Genomic DNA, 20,685 nt, shown 5'->3' with positions numbered 1-20,685 from the left:
TTGTTAACATCTCAACACTCAGTAATAGGACTTGTTGTATAATATCCATTTCAAAAGAACGTCGAGCAATGACCGTTTAATCTGCACTTATTTAAATTGCAAGCGTCTGCCAACATTACTAACTATTATTGTCAAAGAACCAAACATCTTTCACTGTACGTACACTAATTGTCTTTTGTTTCCAATTGTTGCTCGTATCTAGTTCGCTTAAGTTTTTCGATTTTAAACAAAAGCTAATTAAGTTTTACGCGTTACCTATTACATTAATTATTATCATTTTGGCGTAGAGCTGTGATCCCGGCAAGTTTGGCTTTCTTTTTCTCCTATAAACAGAAAGAGACCTCAATAAAAGTCAGACATCTGAAACGTTGACGCCTACACTGCGCACAGCGATAAAATCTAAATGGCTATTGGGGCAATTATATGTATAATAATATTTTGGGATGCCTCCCTTCGCGCGATAGTAGTATATAGTCTGTGGTAGATAATATAATTTTTATATTAAGGTCTGGGGTTGGTATAATGTTATTAATCCCCTCGGAAATCGGGTAAACTTGGTAAACTTAATTATGAACTCGTCATAACTCATAACATATAATATTTTTATCATCGAGAATAAAGTTTATTCAACAAAAACACAACCGAAAATAATAATAATAATAATTGTTTTAACATTGTCGAACGTATAAATGTTCTGTAGGATTCAATGTTATGACTAAATACAAAAATTACAGTAATATCAGTACACATTTTCATCTTCGCATCAAAACTGTTAATAAAATGGTTTCATTTTAATATTTTCAATAGAATTAATAATTGAATTAAAGACACCAATGAATGGTTTTGTTATTTTTTATTGTTTCATTCGACAATTGTGTACCGATATTTTATTCTTTTAAAATTAACAATAGACGAAATATTTTTGTTTACAGAGGCGACGCGTTTCTCGAATCGTACATTGACGGTCTGGCGAGGACCCAAGGACCTGTGGTCGGTGGTGGAACCACCGAAGACGAAGATGCCGACGGCAACCTGATCCGACCCAACGAGAAAAGATTCCAGGACGACGGCGATGAGTATCCGGATGGGCGTGACTTTAAACTCATTAATTTATCGCAGGTATGGATTATATTTCAATTTAAAAAGACTACTCTTATGTACATAATTACAGCAACCGACCTGAGGTACATAACATAATAGGTAGAGTAGAAGTAACCGTTACGGCGGAAGACAAGGCAGCACGCCGAGTTAAGAAGGTTTTTATTGTCCAGCTGTAAATCGTTTACCAGTAACAATTCCGGGACCGTAAAACAAACTTTATATCCGTTTTGACTTGCCCGCGAAAGCTATTAATTCGGCAAAAAATAAAACCCCTTGGCTATAAATCGTTTGTCGTAACGCCAAATTCACAATAATAAAACCAACGCCGTCCGACAGGATTAATGCTAATAAAAGGCAATTGAACGTACATCGTTAAATGATTGTCCGTAAAGCTTTAGGGGTTGCCCATTAGTAATATTATCTTTAAGGGGGTGAGCGTTTATCCCGGCAATGGTATTTTGTGTGTGTGTATAGTTTCTGCTTGATTCGCATACGTTCTATCAATCGCCCATACTAATCACATAAACGATTCCCGTTATTTGTTTTCATTCAGTTAATTTTTATGTGTTTGTCCTATTCGTCGAATAGCATTACGATTAGGTCTATTCCGAGCAGTTTTTCTTTCATGCGACACTCGGCGCTTATTTATGCTTCGTTAGCTGTTAAGCTAGTTTCCTAGAAGAATACGGAAACACGTCAGCGTGATTAAAGGCGTCTTGGTAGTAAGGTCCACTACAGTAGGGGTTGGCTGTATAAAAAGTAAATCGGATCAATTCTTTTGGGGGGGCGTTCAGCTGACAGGCGGGGTCATGCGGAATCGTTTCATAAAAAATATTGTTTTTTTGACAAAACTCCAGGATTGTTTTACGACCGGGCTAGCACTATTCGGGTAACAATTTGTGTTCTAAAAAAAGGTTATACGACCAAAAAAAAAAACAATAGTAATAGAACCCGGCGAACAAACAAAATCAACGACCGCATTAATCGCTTTTATTACCACATGCGTGTAATACAATTGCTGGTCTATTGTTTGTTTGCTGCCCTACACACACACACATCATTCATTGCTCACTCGTATATGTACTGCCTGTGTACAAATCCGTGTACTAAGTATTAACGTCGTCTCGACAACGACGACGACATCTGAATACCAATGAGACGCACAACCGTCAATCTTTACCTTGTAATTTATCGATCCGAAAGCATTAGTCGGCCTATCTCGACCGTTTTCCAATTGAATGTGCCGACACCTACTACGCCTAACTGTCTAATTTTAAAAAAAACCTCAAAAAAGTTATCGAGAGTACTTATTATTATTAATATAAGGTAATTTTTTTATTGTGATGGCGGCAGAGGAGGTACCGAAAGGACCACACCGAGAGCCGAAATGAATAAATATAATATATTGTTTGTGTATTCATAATAATAGTGTTTTTCCGCTCAACATGCTGTCTGTTTATAATGTATACATATATGTACATGATCATATTTTTTATCGCCACCCTCTTAAACATTACAGTCTGGGAGTTCAGAATGAAATATTCTCGCAATAACATAATACAGATAAAAATCAGTGTCTATGTTTTATCAACCAATAGAAACGCGTATGAATATTTAAATTTAATATTGGCGTTTTTTATGAAAAAGAAAAATATATTATTCCCAAGTGTTAACCGGTTTATTTCTAATTATTCTATAACACAATGCAATAATACTTTGTAAGCAAATCATTTTTAATTTAAAGGACCGTTACTCCTGCATATGTTTGGTCGAAAATAACTCATTCTAAATGTAACCGTACTCTGAAACGCGCAAACTGACGATAATTTTGGACACTGATATTAATGCATAGGTCAGAGTATTATGTTTAGTTTTCGGTTTTAATTCAATTGTAAAAAAAATGGTCGACTAAAAACTTTCAAAATTGCAATTGTTTAATTAAAAATAATTTCAAATTTATGTTATCGCAAATGGTATGAAAGGCGGAAATATTTTTTTAAAAACTATAATAACTGGAGTAACGTACTCTATGCGCTATAAAAGTTTGAAAAATAAATAAAATATCAAAATATACGCCTGGTATTTATGTTAATAAATAGGTTTGCAAATTGTAGCTTAATTTTATGTTTTATTGTAAAATTACACATACAATTATGCGCTTTAATAAAATATGCTAGTTTTGAGACCCTTTATGTAAAAACTAATTCAGTATAACGTTGTGTTGTTCTAGAATCTGTTCATATAAACGTTAACTGTGCTATTGTTATGCTTAGTCTCGCTGTATATCTTAATAAAAAGTCTTACGTTCGTACAAGTTAATTTATTATGCTCCGAGGCGCAAGATTCATTTAACCGAGTTTAACGTTGACATTATTTAGAAAACGTTAAACCTATCTCTAATACAATTTATCTCTAACGTTTACCAGCGCAATTTAATTTTTAATGAACCGACCATTTAAAAGAACGTCCGCGACACGTCTAAACTGTAAACCGCTTTTATTGCAAGATTAATGTTTCAAAATAAAAAATAAAAAATAATATACTCGACCATCTAAAAACAAAGAAGTCGTTGCCACTAGTGTGAGTAGCCATTATTGTACATAATATTTTGCACGCTTCAATTCCCTCGTTTTTATATACTCGACATTTGATATCAGCAATGTTGCCATTCTGAATAACTCATAAAAACGTTTTATTAAAAAAAAAAAAATCACTTTGAAACAATAATATTTTAATACAAGGTATGTGAATATATTATATTAACCGCGACTAGTCGGTTCGCGCTAATGCGTCATTATGAATACAGACATTTTTGAAAAATTGTTATTTACTATCGATATAGAAATGTTTACAAAATACACATATTATACTAGATGAACTAAGGGCAAAATGTTTTAAAATTTAGATACAATAATGAATAAATTTGTTTTTATTGTGAAGGAAGAACTAAGAAGTACTTTTTACAAAACGCCGTTTGCCCGCTAGTGCATTGAAATAATATTATTTTGACGTTGTGTATTTTGAGTCCGCCGCCAACATATTCTGATAAGATCACAGAGGTTCCAAAAATTCTAAAATGTCTAAATATAATATGTTTATTTTTATAATGCAATCGTCTCGGTCATTCCGAGATAGATTGTTCTCGGATTTCAAATGTTCAACATTTTTAATAACAGGTATTAACATCATCATTGTAGCGAAATCTTCAACTCGGTGAGTTGAAGAAAACCGACTGCGCGCACTAATAAGTAGGTATTTACTTTGCTTTTGCATCGTCATTAGCAATTTTGCAATTATCGCGTTTTAATACTTACTATGGTTATTTTTTTTTTTAATATTTATGTACGGCTAGATTCCTAAAAGTGGTCGGTTATTTTTCTTTTTTCTAACAAAATAAGCGTGTCGACAACAATTAAAATTCGTCGGATTTACTATTTCCTATTCTGACGAAAAAAAAGCCCGTGTAACAATCTTCGTGGGTCGAAGATACCACTTAGAAAACATTACTCCGAATAAATACAGACCGAGCATGATCGATTAGACTCGACTGACTGTTAAACCGCACATCATTCATCCAAAAAGTCCGCTTAAGTTGCCAGCGGTCAACGAGATTCGATCAACTCAAGATTAAATGTAACGCAGTGTCATTATAAAAGGATGGAATTGTTGTTTACGCTTAATTATTCGTTAGGTTTAAATTTTTAACAAAAAATAAACAATTATTTTTATCGTGCCAGAATAAAAAAGTTGTTTATTTTTTCATTGACTCGTCACTATTTTCGAATACTACAGTGTAAATAAACGTTTACGGTAATTTATTTTTGAAAACATCTTCACGAGTTACACGTTTGATGTAAACCTGATTTAAAAAAAATAAGTTATGTAACAAAAAACAGTCATGGAGTTTTTATTTAATTACACAATAATAGCTATTGAGCTGTTAAGTGTGTCCAGAATAGATATCGACCAAATTGTCTAGACATACTTTGACAACGAGCTTATCTTTATTGTCCATTATCCAAACCTAGTTAATAGTGATCTTATCAGATCTCGTATTATGCCATGCACTTGTTTTTATAGACAAATTATTTTCGATTTATCCATTATGGCTGAAGCAATTCTCTGGCATTTCTGCTCCTGTTGTTAAAATTCTAGTTTTTTCATGGAACTTATCAGAAATATGTTAATGTATACTACTAACAAATTTGTTACAATGATTGTATTATTTTGAACAAGAAAACGGATTTTAAATTAAAAGCACCGTTGTTTTTTTAAAATTAAAACATATTTTAAATGCTTGTTTAAACATAATAAACTTTCAACCTTGAGCCTGCTAGTAATGTTGTACGGTAATATTTGCCAATAAAAAAAAAACTAAGAGGACGCTACCCATCCATTTATTAAGGAGTAAAGTATAGGCCAGTTTTCGCAAAATCTTAATTTAGCGCTTTAACTATAGTTATTGTATAATTATTAATACAATAATGAGAATTTTTTTTTTGCCAGACTATCACAGTCAATTCTGTAGACAAAATTACAAATATTTTCCATCAAAATAGGTTTGTACGAATCAAAACCCTAATTGTTATCCTCATAAAGTACATAATATAATATTTCCATGTTTCTATTCATTTTATTGGTGAATCTAGTATTATCACAGCCTCTCTCGAGTATTGATTCACGCAAACCCTACTTTACACTACAGATTACGGCTAGGTAGCATCCTCTTTATATTTTTTTAAAGGTGTTTTGCGGTATGATTTTTAAGATTCCTAGTCTGTAATATAATATTACAGACTATCATTTATAATTAGAATTTAGCATATTAACCTATAAGCATATTTAATCGATTAGTTGCGATTTTTTGTTAATCCGTACAAAATGTGTGTTAAAATATGATTGATGTGACCGTTGACCCGATTTAGTGTATACAGTTATTTTAGTAAAAAAAAATGAGAATAAAACTTACATATTATAAGATGTATGTGTGTGTGTTATGTGTGAAAAACATCAATATAGATTATAAAAAAAAATATATGAAAAGCAATTCTTGGGTATTTTACTTGTATACAAATCTTGTGTTATAAATAGCATGCCGTCACAGTTAAAAATCGTTCAAGCGCTGTACCCTTCCACCATGTCCTGTATGCAATATAATATTTAAAAAAAGCTATAAAGCATATAATATGAATCGAGGTACTCGCCTAAAGTATGTATAAAATATGAATTTATGTATATTATATATACTCATAATATAAATATATGAATTCGAAAAACCCTTTTGGCAGAAAAATACTCATCAATGAACATAAGCGAAACACGTATCGTCTGCCTTAACTATCGATAGCATTTAAACTCATACATTGAAAAAAAAATGCTAAACAGTAAACCTAACATATCTATACATCCTTTATACATTTTTCAAACACAATAATCAAACGAGCGATTCGATTTTCTTAAAAATATCAAAGTTTAATACATTTTCAACATTGTATGCGAATTTCACCTAAACAGTAAAATATTACTCATTTCAGTTTCTAGTAAAAATGCTTTGAACACACTTCCTTCATAATATATTTGTTTGTACCTTTTCCCTCGTCTCGTCGGTTCTTTCAATTAAAAAGTCTACCTACGGTTCAATGTTTTGAATTCATATTATATGTATAATATGTATGTTTCCGACAAACATTCGGCGTACAATGCCAACTTTCTTCTCTTCACTTTCCGCTTGGGTCCATATTAAAATAATATGTACGTACATACACAGACATGCTGTAAAATCCCTAGGGTAGAGTTTTTGGATCGTTGAACTGCCTCCTCTCGCTGTCCCTCAATCTACCACCATCGCCCACCCGTTGCCGTCGCTCCGATAAAAGACTTGCTCCCCCTAAGCAACCATGTGTAAGATCACCGCCGGCCTGTACGGCGAATTACCCCCGAGTCGGCTGTACAGTATAATACTCGCATGGGCTTTTATCAGTCATTCATAAGACCCACTAACGCGTAGACCATGCCAGTCGACAGACTTCTCTAGATCATGTACAAGGGTGACTGCGATTCGGACCAACATAATGCACTCCATAAGACATTCGTCGTGGCTTTATAAAACCGTAGTGTCTGGTTGAAAACGATTTGTTAATGCGGTGGTGAACGTTGTTTTATATAAATAAAATAAAATAAATATATATATATATATATTTTATATTAATAGAGTTGATTGACGCATACAATTTTAGAGTCAGAATATAATATAATAACTAATTACTAATAACATATTAATGGCGAGCGTTTAAAATAATAGTATAGTATAAATACATAATAAATAGAGTTATATAGGGTTGTCTAAACTATATTTAAACAACGAGTAGAGCGCATGAACAAAATATATTATTCTGTAACTGATTAACTCGAAAGTAAAGTTGGTATGTTTTATACGTAAAGTAACTGAAGTATCTTTGATGGTAGGTTGAATAGATAGCCGGTAAGGTCAAATCTTCAACTCTTCGAATAAACGTATTAAGAACGGTAAAACTAAAGAGTCCGTTATTAATATTTTTAATTGCTGCGTAGAGTACTTGTTGGTGCGTCACTTGTTAATCCGGAAAATTACTGTCGAGGTATAATCATTAAGAAAATGGGAAAATACTTACTAACGAACTCCTGCAAAACAGTTTAATGTTTTAATTAAGTAGTGTTGAATTTCATGGCGGCTACTATTCGTATATTAACTTCAGCTCGTCGTTTTTGAGATTATAATGTATTTGTAATTTGTTATATGCGCTACACTAGTAATAACTTTTTAACTTTTATTTATATCATACAGCATTTATATATAAAAAAAAAAGGAAACATACTCCCAGGTCTTTAAAAGGCTTAACGTCCAATTTTTACACAAAAAAAAAGTAAAGTATATATAGTAAAAGCGATAGCGAAAGAAATATGATATTATCTTTAACCCTTTTTTTGCTTGGAAGGGTAAAATCAATTTTCCGTGTGTGGTTATAATATTACACTTGAAGTGTGGATATAGATACTAGATGTAACATCTAGGCAGTGCTGGTAAAATTTGTGATTTTCTTTATTTCGAGCAAGTTAAAAAACATATTTAAACCGTTGCGTTGGTTTCAAACGAAATGCCATTTTTTATTTCGGTGGCAATTTTTTTTTTCCAAATCTGGAAATTCAGCGCGGAGTCGTTATGTTTTGCTCGACGAGGATAACGCGAAAAATAATCAGCGGGCTCCATGCCAACCATATGTATGTATAGTGTAGCACAAAACCAATTTTTTCGTGTGTCGTCCACCACCGCTGCCACGAGGATTAACAGCCACAGCAGTCGTCGCATTGCCGGCAGTTTCCTTTCAGAATTCTCGTCGAGAAAAATAATGTGCTCGTTAAAAAAATTTGCTCAGTGTTTTGTAATCAAATCGTCGGTATAGTGTTTGTTGTTTTTATTTTATTTTAACAAACTCCTTATTATTATTGTTGTTGTTAATATGAAAAAAAAACTGTTTGTCGGATCTGAAACATTATACTACTTACTGGGCCACCAACGTTATCATCATTACTCTCGCACCGTCGTGGTTTTCTGACAGAAAAATAAAACTCATTTTTTTTTTTATTACTGCTTTCAAAATTTCCGCGTTATAATATTTTATTCTTATCGTGTGCGTTTCCTATACCAGGTATATAAACTATAAGTGCGGTACTTAAAAAACACTTTACTCGGCGGGACAACGTTCGGTTCTTATATTTTTTATATATAACATACGGCTAGGGGAAAAATCAATACGAACCATTTAAAAAAATACACGGGTGGCTTGTTAAAGTGTTCAATTAGATAATATTATGTACACACAAATTATAATATCTTTGTGTTATTATAATGAGTGTATACGATGGTAGATTAGTAGTGATATGTAAATGGTAAGTGACAGTTTTTCTTTGTACGTTTTATTCTTGGCTTAGATTCTTAAGTTGTTTATTCCTTCAGTTTGAAAGACATATACTCAATTGAACGTTGACTGAATTGATCGAACCTATGTCTAAACTCATTTAGTGACACTGGAGTTACCACCGTCGGTTTTTTTGTGTGCATACAATTTTAATTGTAGACATGGATTGCTTCTCTCTCTCGTACTCGCCGTACTAATATTTTTTTTTTTATCTTCCAAGTCTAACAATTTTTCCTTTTATTTTCCTAACCAAATATATCTTCAGTAAAATATTTTCAACGACAGTTCCGGCAGTCGTGCTCCCTCGTTTTAATTCACCTCTTCTGGCGTAATTGCAATTTGTGGCACATCGTATCAAAAACGTGCCATTGACGCTCCAAAAACGCACTTTCCTCTGTAATTTCGAAAATGTTGTATATATACAAAAAAAAAAAACAAAAGCTATTGAGTAGAGTTGGCAAAAGTTTTAGTGGCGCTAATTGAAAATCCGTGTACGCAACGGAACGGCTCCGGAAAAGTTACCCGTAGTGTGTCCGGCGGATGTGTATAATGTATATAGTGCCGAGAGAAGAGAGCGTTCACTTCCTCAGCTCTCTGGTCTTTCCGACCCAAGTTAGATAGGTAGTCTTTTGCCTTTACCTGTGCCCTGTGCAGTGTCACAGTGTATGTGCGCGTGCACAGTCTTCTTTAATCAAGTGGATACGCCGCCAAATCCAATACGACCCGGAAACCACTATACTTACCCCCGACCCCTCGGCGCGGCGTTTGCCAAGTACAATTAAACGCACGCCGACCCCTTTGTGCGTATCTGCTGCGGATTTATTATAAGTGATTGTCTGACTTGAGGTTTAATTGAAGAAACCGCCGCCACAAATACGTGCGAGGTTACCCGAACAAACCGTATTTTTTTCCAACAGCTCTTAAACAATACCATATTTTTGTCACGCGGTTTATATGAAAATTCCTACTACGGAAAATGCTGACTACGTACATCGTTTTAAAAATGTACACGTTTTTACATTATTTACCTACTTATTTCACTACTTTAAAAATATCTTTGAACGTGTACCTACGTCACCGCACGTGTTTCCATAGTCCTGTCGTGATTTATTGTTGGCCGGTGTGTCATCTTTTGTCTTAATAACGTTTCTATCGGAAAACCATTCCAAGAACTACGCATAACATCGGTGTACACACATTTCGATAGAAACCAAAATCCTTTTTTTTTTTATTTACTTAATTGTGGATAAATCTATTTCGAAAATTACTGTTTTCGCTGAATGACGCAACCGCGTGGATTTCTTTTTTTTTTATGGTCATTATAGTGCCTGCGATGTTTGGTCTCCCGGCACATTATGGGCGGCCGAATAAGTAAAAATTAAAAATAAAAGCAAAAGTAATTGGACGATGATGTCACGAGGTTCTAGTTTTGTACACACACTATATTGACGTGGACCACTATTATTAGACCGCGGACGACCTTATAACACTGAGTGGAAGGACCACGTGAGCTTAGCGCCAACTCTTATGTGTATTGGGTTTCCACGCGTTCCCGAGCGAAATGTTTCGAATATATTATATTATTTTAACAGCCCAGTGGCTGATCTAGGGATAAAAAAAACGGGTGGGAGCTAGAAAAAACAAATCACTTCAAATACATAATATAAGCAATAGTCATAGAGTTATTAAAGCTTACTTAGTAAAAAAAAAATACATATTGTAACATATTATATTATAACAAAAAAATAAACATAAGAATACCTTTTTAGTGCATACAATTTAAGTACATAAGGGTGTATCCGCCACCCCGCGCCACTTGATTAACCGTTATTATATTTTTTAGAATAAGGAAATTTTCGTTGTTGTTTTACTTCTTCTTTTGCGCCGTCTCGTTTTATCACGTTGTTACTAATTGTTACCGTCGCCGCTGCTGCCGAGGTCCGCATTTTATTTTAATGAGCTTCGAGTTTGAGAAACACAAAAAAAAACAAAACAATATAAATTAATGAAAGAGACAACGCAACGACTACAACCCTTAGGAATTATACCGGACTTTATTTGCATTACTTGCGTGTTTAGTTGAGCAATAATAAATAATTTTTCCTCTTTTGTTAAACCGTTCACGTTTTATTTCGAGTACGCTCTAACAGCCCGTAGCTTTTTTAATAATGGCGTTCGGTTGTAAGTTTAGCGTTTCAAGAGTTGTTGTAATTTTGTTTTCAGGACGAAGACGACTACGAGTCGAGCAGCGGATCCCTACGGTCCGGTTCCGGTGACGCGGCCAGCTGTGACATAGGTCTTCTCGAACGGCTCATACGAAGTCATCCGATATGGTTCCTGCCGGGCATACAAAGGGCCGGTGCTTTTCACTTGCTACAAGGCAAAGACGACGGGGTAAGTGTAATACCCTCTATCCGTCTTTTCTTCTGTCTTCCTGTCTTTCCCTCTACATTCGTCTTCATAACAACTCTCGCTGTCTCTGCTTCGTCTCTCAACCTGTTCTCTCTCATATTTCCCACAATTGATGCAACTCCTCGACTCCCCCTTACGTATTGATTTCGTATTCTATCCACTCTAGTCACTCCACTCACACAGCGGTGTATATAATTTTTCTAATTTTTCAATAACCGTTGTGATCTAGAATTTTGTCGTGCGTCAATCCAGCCAGACTGGTACCATGGCTATTTCAGTCCGTCTACCCAGCGGCAAAGGTCCGTACATCGAACACTATCTCATACAAGCGACCTCGGACAACCGATTGGCCTTGGAGAGTTCGGATAACAAATTCGACAGCATCCCAATGCTAATCTCTCATTACGCTCAGTGCTGGTGAGAATTTATAACGCCCGGCCGTACCGATTCGGTGTATAGAATTCTAAATGTTCGTTTGGTTTTTCAGTGACGAGTTACCCGTACAGCTAATGTTACCAAAAGCCATACAAGAAGCCAAAAACCGGCAACAACTCTCGTCTCTGGCTTTACTCGGTCAAGGTGAGTTCGCAAAAATGCCGAGTTCTTTTAGCCACCTGTTTGTGTACTGTTCTCACTGTTTTTTTATTGTCATTAGAATTTTGGAGGTATCCTATGGCCAATACGGGATGTTCTCTGGCACTGGAGACGTCACCAAATGACGAACCCACTAAAAGAACATTAAACACATCCATTCCAAGTAGTGCTGCCAATAGTCAATCGAGTAGTCTCAGTAGTTTCAGCAGTGGTAATATAACAATCCCATATAAAAACGAAATGGTATTTTAACGACGTTGGTTGAATATTTACAGGCAATAATAACCAAGAATCTGGCTTCGTAGACAATCAGTTGTCCGTTGAAGAACTATCGACTAGTCCGGTAGAGAGTACACAACAGTCAAATGGGTTCTTAACGACTTTTAAAAACACCTTGAAAGACGGTACCCATTCCTCTTCCGATAACGTATCTTCAGTTATGACCGTCGGAAGCGGCAGAACTCGGCCGACCCCTCCCAACACGTTAAATCTCAAGACCTCCAACAATCCATCTATTGTGGATTGCATGGGTACTTCGCACGTGGCAAAAACGCCGCCGCCGCCTCCACCTCGCTGGGCAAAACCGGTGGCCGGTCAACAAAACTACACTGTAACGACCACTGTCACGTTAAGCCTACACAAAGAAACAACGCCGTCTCCGCTCATCCAAGTGTCGTGTGGGCAAATATCAAAATCCACCGACGACAGTGAAATCATGCCGGCAATCAAGAGTCCTCCCGGGTCCGACATATTGTCTCCGATCTCGGACACGGGCGGCGTGGTCCGTTGTCGCCGTACCAAACGAGACCGAATCAAACAGTCGAGACACTACCGGGAGAGCGACATACTGGAATCGCCAAACGTTTACCACAGAAGTGCTTTTGCCGACAAGGCCAGCGATTACGAAGACGTTTGGGGTCCCGATTCGACTTTGTCCACGTTTAAGACCCCGGCGTCGTCGGCTCACAGCAACAGCGGCACTTACAACAAGTCTACCCCGGAAGTACTTGCCGACATGCCACCCGACATTCTGGAACAGACCCCCGGCGGTGTTCAGAACACTGCAAGGAATACGTTAGCACTGGTTTTGCAAAACACTCAAGCGGCCGATCTCCCGTCAATCACCGACAGCACTACTAGCTTATTGTCGCCTGGCACGCCAGAAACGAAATCTCCTAGCCCCGAGGACGACCACCACGAAGCCAAGCAGGGCAGCCCGTTTTACGCAGAACCCGCCGACGCCATAAAACAAGTATTAATATTTAATATATTATTATGCGTTCACTACCAGTCAGCAGCTCATATAAACGATATCTAACGAACGTTTTTTTTTTTTTTTTTTCAGGCCGCCTTCATGAGGCGTAAATCAAAACCGTCGACGTCAAATTACCGAAACCGACATTCGGAACCCAGTTTGCTCCATCAGTGGCCGACGTTGGTCGGATGCAATCAATTGCCTCGCATAGACTCCAAACAGGAACTGATATCGCCCAGCGGTAACTACTCTACTAATCAGGCCTTCTCGTCGTCGGTGGACAACATACCGTTGTTGAGAAATTCCAAAAGGGATCCGCTGAAAACGGGTAAACCTGTGGAAACTCCACGGGTTGGCCCGCCGAAACGCGGCCAAGACGGCTCGTGGGCGGTAGATTCCAGTTGGGAATTCATAGGAAATGAAAACGAAAGCGCCGCCACCACTCCTTTGGACAACGGTCAACCGCCGGCTTGTGATCAGCTGACAAGTGACCGTGTAAACGAATCCGCCGGCCGCAAAGGTCCGACGATACAGGACATCATTTTACAAAGGTATTTTGCTGGCATTTTAGAAATGTGTTTTCTGACGGTCCACGGTCGTGGTTACTAACACAGTGTACTCACCGAACAGGTTACCTCATCTAAGCCTGTATGTGAAAGAATCGAGTCCCGCGGCTCGTACCAGTGACAACACTCAATCATCGCAAAACAGTCTCAACAATAATTCCTCCACTGACAACATAAACAACAACTCGTTGAACCTAAGCTGTTTTAGCAACCTGTCTCTGATGTCTCAAAACAGCGACGACGATGCAAGAGTGAGTAATGAGTATGCTATAAAAAATAATTTGAAAAAAAAACCAATCGAGGTTGTGTGTTCATTTTTTATTAAACTATTGTGTTCATAATTTGTTTTAGACCGAGTTCTCCGAACCATGGGACAGCTCCAAATGGGAACATTTGCTACCCGTCTCTAATAAAGGCCACGGCGCCAACAACAATGTGAAACAATTGGTTAATCGCAACAAGAGTTTTTCGGAACGTTTGGATCCACTTTTAGGTAAGAAATAGCTGATATTAACCGTATGGTGTTGTGACGATTTTTGTTACAAAAAACCATAAATAGTCTGTGAATTTTATCGACGTTGTCAGTTGCCCATTTCGCTGTACCGAAATTCAACAGGATTTTTTAATAGGTTAATTTAATTGCAATACATTATTGTTTTTTCACAAGTTGTTTATAACAGTTAAGATTGGAAACATTTTCCCACAAACAAACTGATACAGAGCGCACGTGTGTCATGCGATCTACAAAACTTCTTGGCTGTATTTCAATTCTACCGCAAACCGTTTTTATTACCCAGTCATAAACTCCGATCAATCGTCTACCAGACACGTCGTGTCCCATCCAATAATGCTCATTCCAAATTCGTCTCGTCACATGTTTTTCATGATAATATATTTTTATTTTCCTCGCAATTAATTGTTCCGTTAGCAAATAATTAACAATAACATTATCGTGTGTTTAAATTTAACAATCCCGATTTCTTATTACTCACTCTGTGTTATTAGTTTTTAAGTGGCTAACGAAAATAGCTTTACTAGAAAATACCATACTCGCAGACGGAATGCTGATATGTAGTAGGGACAACTAAAGTGTTCCGACTATTACGAAAAATCGGTCAAACTAATTATTTTGTTGAAATTATTAGTCGAATAATCTAACTATTGTCAAAAGAATTTCGCGTTAACAGCTAAAACTGCGCTCAGAAAACAAAAATGCAAAACGCGCGCTGCTTTAACTGATTGTGTACTATTCCGGATACCCTAAATTACACTGATGGTAGACCTAGAGTAGAGTTATAATATACAACTTTCTCAAAAAGTTGTATATTATAACTCAGTTGTCATACTATTTGTTTTACATTAAAGAAAAACCACAAAAAAAAAGTCACATTCGCGGCGTATTAAATTTACAGGTCGCTTGTATGAATGAATCAACAGGTATCTGAAAAATATTCTCATTATCAATCATCACTGTCATTCGTTGACGACCATCTCTAACTGTATCCACCCTATTACTAAAAATACAATTTTAAACATATATTTGATTTACAATGTTTTTTCTCATTGCACATTTTCCCGGGCCGGTCTTATGGAGCCAGTCCGCCCTGGTTTCTATAGTACAACAGTTTGTGTACAATGTTTATACGCTTTTTTGTTACTACGATATAATCTGGTTTCCAGCTGTATTTAAAAATAACGTCAACAAACTAAGTTTTTACAGCATAAAACATGAGACTATAAAAATGTACAACCAAAGTTTGCACTTTTGTCAAAATAACCCTAGTTTGCCATAATTGTTAAAATAAACTGTTGTTTAAGTTTTGGTTTCTAGTTATATTCAAAGGCAATTATATCAACTGCCACAGCTAAGAAAGCCGACAAATTTAATTTTTGCTATTTTTAAGGAGAGCAAAAACAAAATTCCAATTTTGATTACTTTGTTCTTTAATAATATTTTTCTGGATTTGACTCAATGCGAATCATATTAATATTAGATGATTTGGCGATAATATTAAATGTTATTAACTGGTGGTGGTTTATATTATCCTTTAGCAGCCCCCCGGATCCAAGCACTAGCGCGAAGCCGTTTGATGGCCCAAACTGGTACCGGTTCATCGACTAGAGAATATGCCTTACAATTGGCAGCCGACAAGACAACAGTGTTTGCTCAGTCCATTGACAACTTTGTGTGTTGTACAGTCGAATCGAAAGAAACCACTCCGACAGTAGTCATGAGAAACGTTCGGCAATTTATGTCTGGCATGAAAAACTACCTACTGAAACACGGAGAAAAAGAGTTTCAAAAAGTGGTCGAAAAAGAAAGGAGTCAGGTAAAATTTTGTCATAGTTTCTTTTGCCGGTCTTCCGTTTTATTAATTGTTTATTAATTTATATTTTACAGTTGAAACCTACAGAATTTCTGAATCTCGACGTTATCTTAGAGGGTGTAATGAACCGACTGGTGTTGAAAGAACTTCGGGAACACATTTACAGTCTACTAGTTGACGAGTATGTTAACAACGGTTCCATACCGTCGATGGTGGAGAATATTCACTACGCCAAATCGAAAACCCTTCAGGATTTTGCAGTTCGAGTGAGTGGATCAACAACATCATTTTGTCTGAGTGGCCACTCTTCAAACCTATATTATAATAATTATTTAAAAAAAAAAATGTAATAATAATTTCAGGAGAATTTGAATCCACCCAATGAGAACGACCTACAGAAAATCTCGGAATGCTTCAAGCGCTTACAGCAAGCGTTTTTGCCCTTGGAAAAACTCGAACATCTTTTATCAGCCATGGCTCTCATTTTCAATGCTGTAAGTCTGTTACTTGTTCAGGAATTCAGCAAAATTGTTTATTAACATTTTTTTCAGGTAAAGGTGCAGAACCGAAACGCCAACTCTTGCCTGGGCGCCGATGATTTCCTTCCGCTTTTGGTGTGGGTGTTGGTCCAATGCAATGTATTGACGGCCGAATTGGAAGCAGAATACATGTGGGGATTGTTGCACCCGTCACTGATACCCGGAGAGGGTGGATATTACTTGACGGCCTTATGCGGAGCCGTTCACGTGTTAAAGAGCTACAAGTCGTCAATGGAAGCCGGCACGGCCAATGGTATGAAGACACTCGGTTCCGATAACACAGTGAGTACGATGTCTTGTTTGAACTTTACCTGACTATGACAGAACACTCATCACTCATAATGTATCACGCATTTGTCTTTCAGTTGAGTTACGACCCACTGAGTGAACTCAAGTCTGTGCTCAAAGTGGTTGTGCCGGACGAGACCAACGGTTCTCTTCTCACCAAAACATTACCCGTCAGGCCGCACATGACTACACGCGATGTATGCAAAATCATTGCGCACAAACTCCGTATAACAAATCCACAGGACTATTCTCTATTCAAACTAGTCAACGGACAAGGTACTTATATTCATAATATAATCAATACGATAAATAACCAATCGTAGTATTAACTGGTTACCGATTATTCCAAAATGGCATACTTACACATTTGATTGTATACAAAATATTTAATTATCCTTTACTTAACACACACATTATTTACAATGACCCTTTTTAAGAGGTTATCAGATGAAAAAAATATTTCATTACGTGAAGCCATTGCATAAATTGTTTGTCAACAGCGAAAATAGCTGTAAATTGGTTATAAAGTTTATTGAAATTGTGTATGCATAGTAAGCGACAAATCATATAATAAACCAATGGTACAATAAGCAATGACACTTATCAGTTAAAAATTCACTTTAGTCGTCATACAAAAATATTAACACGCTTAAGTTATTCAATAAAAGTGTTACAGCTTCATGTGATCAAACTAACAAAACTATAAAAAAAAGTCCACTTATTTTTAATTATTCTGTACTATAAATATGATTTTTTACTTATATTACTTGTTTTTTTCTTATAGAGTTTTTACTTTTGGAAACCGATTGTCCGCAAGACATTAAGAGTACGACGACAGCGAGCGGCAACCACTGTTTGTTCGCATACAAACGTATCGACGCCAAAATAGCTTGGCCTCATTCGCCTTCTTCCTGAAGAATATTATTGAAAGTAGCTTTAAAGTATTTTTAAATAACCAGTTTTTTCTCATTTATGTTTTCTTCGTCTATTTTTATTAAGGATGTATTTTAATGCTATAATTGTGGAACAATATTTTAATTTAAGATTAAATCCCTAACCCATTGTGAACAAAAATCTTGCGTCGACTTTATTATCCTAAAAGCTAGTCATAAAATTAGTGCATAAGTCTACATAATTTCTTAAAATGTATGTAAATAATGTAGTGTGAATTCAAAATAACACACATTATTATGATTATATACATAAAATATTAATATATATATATTTGTATTTTATTTTATTTTTTGGACGTCATATATTTTGTTTTTCATACTGTGTCTAAAAAGAGATTTTTTAAAGTAATTTTTAAATATTTATAATTTTTTTTTTTAAGAAATTTTATTATTATGTTTTTATAACTTAATTGTTTCAAATGAAATCATGAAACAGTTGGGCCAGTGACTGATAAGCCCAACTATGGTACTTGAACATAATTATTTTGTTTTTATTAAATATTGCATTAATCATAGTTGAAAAGACTCTCGTATCGTACTTTTAATTTTGTTTTTGTACTTTAACTAGCAGCGTCTAAAATATATTTTTTATTCTAAAAAAAAGTACTATGCTTTTTTTTTTGCTCAACAACATACCTTAAGAGAAAACTGTCATACCCGGTCAAGTAATATTTACAGTCCCCTTAGATCTTGAATTTTTTAGAGATTAATTTTTTAGTTAGTTACCAAAAATTAGAAAAATGTACAGTGTAGTAGCTGTATGAGACATCATTGATTTAACCGCACCATTGATTTTTTTATCGTCAAAATGTTATTATGTGACTCGTTTTGGTTGTTCAATAATTACATAGAAAAAGAACATGTTTGTAACCTTGTTGTTTAAATTTTAGTAATTACTTCAACTTTAAATTCTATAAGTTAAAACAATTATTTACCGTAAACACGCAGGTTTAGAGGCCTCTTAATTAAATGATTTAAGTGTTGTTACCTACTTGGTTGCTTTTGTGCATGAAAATGGTATGTTAAGTCCACAACATTTGGTATAATATGAAAAATATTTTTTCACTTGTCCTTACTGCACTATTTGCCACTTTGTCCAGTTTTTTTCTCGAAATTTGTTTTCTAAAAACAACCACTGCCATTATGGGTTAAATAGTTTTTGCTGGACTTAAATAAATATCTTTAAATTAAAAAAATAAAAATAAATATGAAGAACCTAACAGACTAGTGGTTAAAAAGTTATCGCAATAACACAAAAATAAAAAAAGAATATATTTTTAAATTTTAATGGTTAATGGTTCTCATTTTAAAACCAATATTTTTTTACCTCCAGAACGAAGCTTAAATGTTTTTAAGTCAATATTTAGAATAATTGTTATTTTATGTTTTTATCATTTTCTTTTCAATTACATTAAAGAATAGTTGCCTATTAATATTATACGTCTTCTTAGTTAAAGATCTTTGTGATAATTAACTGTATTTTCTAATTGCAACTTGCCACGAGACAAGATGAGGGATGCTCCACGCAAGAAGAACCGCCGTCACAGTTAGCTATACAGAGAGATAATGAATGTATACATTTTTCATTATATTTTTATTTCTTTATAATTAATGTAGGACAGGTGCGAACGAATCGCAAAGGCAAAGACAAAGGTTCATTGTGCGGAATAGGTAAATCGACGACTTACAACCACACGTTAGACACATACACAACTTGTATCGAATGCTTTTCTTCATCAGATCAACCATAAATTCGTCAAGTATAAAATAAATGTTACATAATATTAACCTTTAAAAATATCTGTAGTGTCAACAGTGATTATACCAAAAACCCCATCGAGAGAAATTTTGTATTTTAAATTAAAAAACAATGCCTTTACTTAGGGTATTGGAATCTTTGGATATCTTTATTGGAAGTATTATAGTTGGATATTTCTTATTTTAGACATTTCTAACTGTACTACATATTTTGGTATGTAGTTGCGGTACACTCTGAAAGATGGCGTTGGTAATAGCATCTGACATAAATAAAAAAAAATATCTCTATTCATTGTGTGATAGGGTAGCAACACTGAACACGGTCGTAACTATGTTTGTTTAAGCTTAAAAAATCCCACTACTTATATTGTTTGCATCTAGTCATTTTTATACCGTCGGTTATTAATAATAAAAATTAACATCATATGATATGTAATGACTTACGTATTATAATTTAGGTATATTCATTTTGGTAAATTGCTTTTGCAAGAAACGATAATATCTAGGTAACATATAAATCTAGGTTACATTGATAACAGCTAAAACGAATAGAAGCATGCAGGTAAAATCAAAGATTTTTCACTGTCAAAAACTCTAGTTTACAACCAATATACAAAATATGTTCAATGATAGTTACATAACCGGGCTGGGGGTGTAATTTTTTTTTGTTATGGTTTATGATACCAGATACTATGTAATTGTGTTGTTATGGCAACTGAAAATATTGAATATTATATAGGTAAACGAATTAAAAAAATACAATATTTAATTCCTAAAGTTTCCATTACCGTTAAATGGTACAAAAATCCACTCGGAGACAACTGGCCCATTAGCTCAGTTGGTTAGAGCGTCGTGCTAATAACGCGAAGGTCGTGGGTTCGATCCCCCCATGGGCCAAATATTTTTTTGTTTTATTTTTCGGCTATTTATTGTTTTT

At 35.2% G+C, this 20,685-nt stretch overlaps 1 protein-coding gene and 1 non-coding gene across 6 annotated transcripts in view; both read left to right on the top strand.

The window, feature by feature from the left end:
• The window catches only part of LOC126846936 (protein sprint), a 74,134-nt gene extending 55,556 nt beyond the window's left edge, over positions 1-18,578 (top strand). For all 5 annotated transcript variants that reach the window (XM_050586842.1, XM_050586844.1, XM_050586843.1 and 2 more), the window contains 15 exons: positions 933-1,119; positions 11,280-11,450; positions 11,698-11,885; positions 11,956-12,047; positions 12,124-12,273; positions 12,338-13,314; positions 13,408-13,868; positions 13,948-14,134; positions 14,235-14,376; positions 15,936-16,213; positions 16,285-16,476; positions 16,573-16,704; positions 16,762-17,031; positions 17,115-17,313; positions 17,822-18,578. In XM_050586842.1, coding sequence (XP_050442799.1) covers positions 933-1,119; positions 11,280-11,450; positions 11,698-11,885; positions 11,956-12,047; positions 12,124-12,273; positions 12,338-13,314; positions 13,408-13,868; positions 13,948-14,134; positions 14,235-14,376; positions 15,936-16,213; positions 16,285-16,476; positions 16,573-16,704; positions 16,762-17,031; positions 17,115-17,313; positions 17,822-17,952 — 3,757 coding nt within the window. In that variant the 3' untranslated portion in view covers positions 17,953-18,578. The remainder of the gene's footprint in view (positions 1-932; positions 1,120-11,279; positions 11,451-11,697; positions 11,886-11,955; positions 12,048-12,123; positions 12,274-12,337; positions 13,315-13,407; positions 13,869-13,947; positions 14,135-14,234; positions 14,377-15,935; positions 16,214-16,284; positions 16,477-16,572; positions 16,705-16,761; positions 17,032-17,114; positions 17,314-17,821) is intronic.
• A 1,993-nt stretch (positions 18,579-20,571) lies between these two features.
• Trnai-aau (transfer RNA isoleucine (anticodon AAU)) lies at positions 20,572-20,645 on the top strand. Its single transcript has one exon. It is a non-coding gene; the product is annotated as a tRNA-Ile (tRNA).
• The last annotated feature ends 40 nt before the right edge of the window (positions 20,646-20,685 follow it).

Source organism: Adelges cooleyi, unplaced genomic scaffold (assembly GCF_023614345.1).
Source record: "Adelges cooleyi isolate 19-005CV unplaced genomic scaffold, UGA_ACOO_1.1 ACOO_flye_CR_arks_rails_tigmint_CR_PRNA_9, whole genome shotgun sequence".
Taxonomy (NCBI): Eukaryota; Metazoa; Arthropoda; class Insecta; order Hemiptera; family Adelgidae; genus Adelges; species Adelges cooleyi.
Note: the sequence above shows the minus strand (reverse complement) of the source record. Positions and strands in the feature narration are given on the sequence as shown.